At 34.2% G+C, this 4,050-nt stretch overlaps 1 protein-coding gene across 1 annotated transcript; it reads right to left on the minus strand.

Annotated features, from left to right (window-relative positions):
* Window positions 1–657: 657 nt before the first annotated feature.
* LOC145047511 (scarecrow-like protein 21) lies at window positions 658–3,085 on the minus strand. Its single transcript, XM_078995791.1, has 2 exons — window positions 2,956–3,085; window positions 658–2,357 (listed from the first exon to the last, which is right to left on the minus strand). Exon 2 carries the CDS (start codon window positions 2,307–2,309, stop codon window positions 789–791), a length of 1,521 nt encoding a protein of 506 aa, XP_078851917.1. The 5' UTR covers window positions 2,310–2,357; window positions 2,956–3,085; the 3' UTR covers window positions 658–788.
* Between the last annotated feature and the right edge of the window lie 965 nt (window positions 3,086–4,050).

The following is a 4,050-nucleotide window of genomic DNA, read 5'->3' on the forward strand; positions in this document are numbered from 1 at the left end:
CTTAACTTTTTTGATTTAACAAACAACCTACGTGAAGTGACTTTCAAGTCGCACACATAGTCGATCGATCTTTCTATCCGTCATGTCCAAGTCGCTCATCAACTCATATTCCAATTTCCAAGTCGCACACAACTCATATTCGATATTCCAATACACAATTCTATTTAACATATGTTAACTTCCTAATGCATTTGAGCATTTCCCTTCCCATATACACTTAAAATGCACAAATCCCCAAATTACAAAAATGTTCTTCCGAATTCTCAAATTTTATGCTATAAAATTCCAAACACCTTCATCTTCATGCCGGATCAGAATCTTATAATCATATAAAATCCTCATACGCTGTACATGATTATTTTTTTACTAATATTTAAATAGCTTTGAAATGTCGCATATAAATTAAAGATTAGAATTATACCAACTAGAGATAGCCAAATAAAATTAATCGTCATTACTCTTTTGTTTAGACTTGGTAAGACAGATTTGTCCGTTGACATTTATATAATACTCCGAGATTCAATCAATCATCCAAACATAACGAATATTTGCAAAAACCATGGGATAATTAACTATACTTACAAATTACTGATGGAAATTAATTCAGACCACTTATATTAAAACTATATTTTCGTAACACATATTTACCATGTAACGTACCTAAAATTTGAAACATTTATTACCACGAATTTTACATATAATACATATTTAACAAGAAGAAAAGATATTCCAAGGGTTAACATTCAAAACTTATTACAAACTTCACCCGATTCCATTCAGGTTCATTATCATTTCCAAGCACATGAAGCCACCAAATCTCGATTCAACCAACCAAGAAACAAAGCCCCATCACGTTCTTCAAGTCTATATTTATGCGAATAGCTTTCAAGCAAAGCCTTAATAGTCGAATTCACAAGCGTGCTCAAAGGATACGGTTTAAACCCCGCCATTGTAAACCTTGATTTCCATTTCCCAAGAAGCTCATGTCTCTCCACTCTCTCCGCACCCTCACACGCGATTATATTCACAATATCACGCGCAAGACAATGTTGTTCAACATTAATCCTCTGTAGGTGATCCCGTGGTAAGGTCACATCGATCGACTCGAAAATAGCCGTGTAGTAATTTAAAGTCTCTTGAAACCGATGAAAAAACGGAGCGGTATTCACATTCGATTCCTGTTCGACAAGTGTCACAACTTTCGGAGACAACCCTTTTATGAGACGCAACAATCGATCCCTATGATTTAAAGGGTCCACGCTTTCGTCCGGCATGTGATGAAGCATAAACGCGAAATTAACCGCTAACGATTCCCCCGGGACGATTCCGAGATGTGACGCCTCGACCTCGGAACCGGAAACCGGGATTCCGTGGAATTGGAACGGGATGTTACATGATTCCGCTAGATTTGCTAACCGTTGACCGATGATGTTGACGCCACCGCCTCTGGCGTACGCGTTTGTGGAGTCATCGACACCGGTGATGCGAAGGGTGGGGGGCCCACCGGGGCGGGAGGCGAGAGCTTGGATTAGGGTTACCCATTGGGAACCCTGAGCGATTTGGAAATCGATTATGTGGATTTTGTTTTCATTTTTCATGGCTTCTGCTATCGCGCCATTGGCGGATAGGTAACCGAATTTGAAGTAAGGACATGCTTCATAGAGTACACGCATGTAGGAAAAGAGTTCGTTTCCGGTTGGTTCTTTGCAATTTAGGGTTTTGTAGATTGAGCTGCCTGAAGAAGATAGTCTTGCAACGAGCCCTTCAAGCATGTAAGCTCCTAGACGATGAGCTGGCTCGCCGGAAACCGACACCATAGGGCGTAACACAGACATTAGCCAGTTGGCGGTGATTGAATCGTTTTCTGCAACTGATTTGGCACACGCGAGGAGCAATTCTTTGAAGTTTCCTCTTGATATCATCTCTGACATGGTGTCTGAAATTGTTTGATTGGTTTCACCCCAAGAAGATGAGCCATTGTAAGTTTCCAAGAAATCTTGATCGGTTCCAAGCATCGCGGTTTCTAGTTCTCTTAGTCTGTATTCTAGATCGTCTGTGTTGGTATCTGTGAAACCAACCCTACTTACATGTGAGGTGTATGTATAATCAGGGGAATGGTATGTGTCTGGAATGTAGGAGTGAGAATCTTGTTGTGAAATAGAGCTGCCATTTGAGGAGAAGCTTGCAGTAGAAGAAGAGTTGTTACCGAATTCAGGTGTTTGAATAGAAAAACGGATTCCTTGGTTTAAATCGGATGGGTATAGATTCCGATCCATGTTTTCAACAGGTGTTTGGTAATAGTTCTGCATCGAGATTTTCCCCTCTAGAATTTCGGTAACATCGGCATCTAGAGTTGGCTGTTTGATAACAAATCAAATGGTTTCATATCAGAAACAAATCAATTGAGCACCCGAATTGAATCACATAGGAAATTAATTATATATGTCAGCTCAAAGTCGTAGATTGATGCTACTCGTGGACAACTATTGATAGTAACATGATAAAAGTATGAAAAGAACTAAAATTTGCAAAAGTATCATAACAATTATATAATCTCCAATCATGTTTATTCATCCAGAATCGTAGATACAGAAGAATTTCGTTCATATTATGATTACTGTTCCATAGAAAATATTCAGGCATCAAAGCTTGCAACTAAGCAATTAAAATCAGACAAACAGTGCAAGCAAAACCCTAAATACGAAATTCGCATTCAAACGAATATTCCATGTCAATCAAACTCACGAGAGCACGACCACAGAAAAAACAGCAGATCAAGTATCTAAGCAAGAATAGCAACTATAATTCTGCTAATTAACAGAAGTAAACATCTTTGGACACTTCTGTTAACCCTTACAACAGTTAGAAATCAACTAGAAAAAGCATTCTAAATTAGAAAAGAATTTCTAATATAAGATCGAAAAGAATTTCAAGACTATAAGTGTTCTCACATACCTTTTCATCCAAAAACTTCTGTTGAATTCTGTTTTTGACTTCGATTTCTAGGGTTTTATTAATTGATTTGGATGAGAATATGATGCTCTGAGCTTGAAAACCGTAGTACGAAGCATCTACTGCTATGAGTCTGTCTGAACGAGTGGTCTACTATTTATAGCCACGAATTTTCTCAGTTAATAAAAATGAAAAAGCATTATACAGTAAATTACATGTTTGGCTCCTCATTTTAGCTTCTTTTACGAATTTGGTCCTTATATGAATCACTTTGTAACTTTTAAATTATTTTGTAATTATATTTGGACAACATTTTCACCGGTTTTATCCAAATGAACAATTTAAATTGCAAATGGTATTAAATTTTTTTGAACTAAAATATGAATCTGGAGTTGTAGTAATACATAAATTATTGTACGTACAACAATTTTAGATTTCCATTCAAGATATTTTAGTTTTATATATATCAACTCTAATAAATAAATGTTTTTTTTATCAAATATCATTCTTATATTAAATTTGACACATATTATTTTTTGATATTTTTTAATAAATGTTTTTCTATTTGTTATTTTATCATTTTTTTTATTTTTTCTTAATTAACAAATCAAATTTACACATCAATTAATAATTATCTTAATTAAAATAGTCAATAAATTACAATATTAATACTTATATATTGTATTTAATATGTTTTCTTTTAAATTTAAGTTTTAAATGTTAAATTTTAAATCTAAAATTTCAAATTTAAATAATTTTTTGTTTAAACCTTCATATATATATTTTTTGTTTTACGCAACTCGTATAAGATACGGGTCTCACAAATAATATATATATATATATATATATATATATACACACACACACACACATACACACACGATTGTGTCTAATTTTAGAATGAGAAATTAAATATTCTCCTACTTTTTGTTCCTACAAATCATCATACCCAATCAAATGATGACATGTATAACATTTAATGTTCATTTGATGATATTTTAATATACTAATGTAACACATATCATCATTTAAATAGGTAGAAGGATTAATAGGAATAAAAAGTAATAGGATATTTAATTTCTCTTTTAGAAGTAGCGT

Source organism: Lactuca saligna, chromosome 5 (assembly GCF_052625555.1).
Source record: "Lactuca saligna cultivar CGN05327 chromosome 5, ASM5262555v1, whole genome shotgun sequence".
Lineage (NCBI taxonomy): Eukaryota > Viridiplantae > Streptophyta > Magnoliopsida > Asterales > Asteraceae > Lactuca > Lactuca saligna.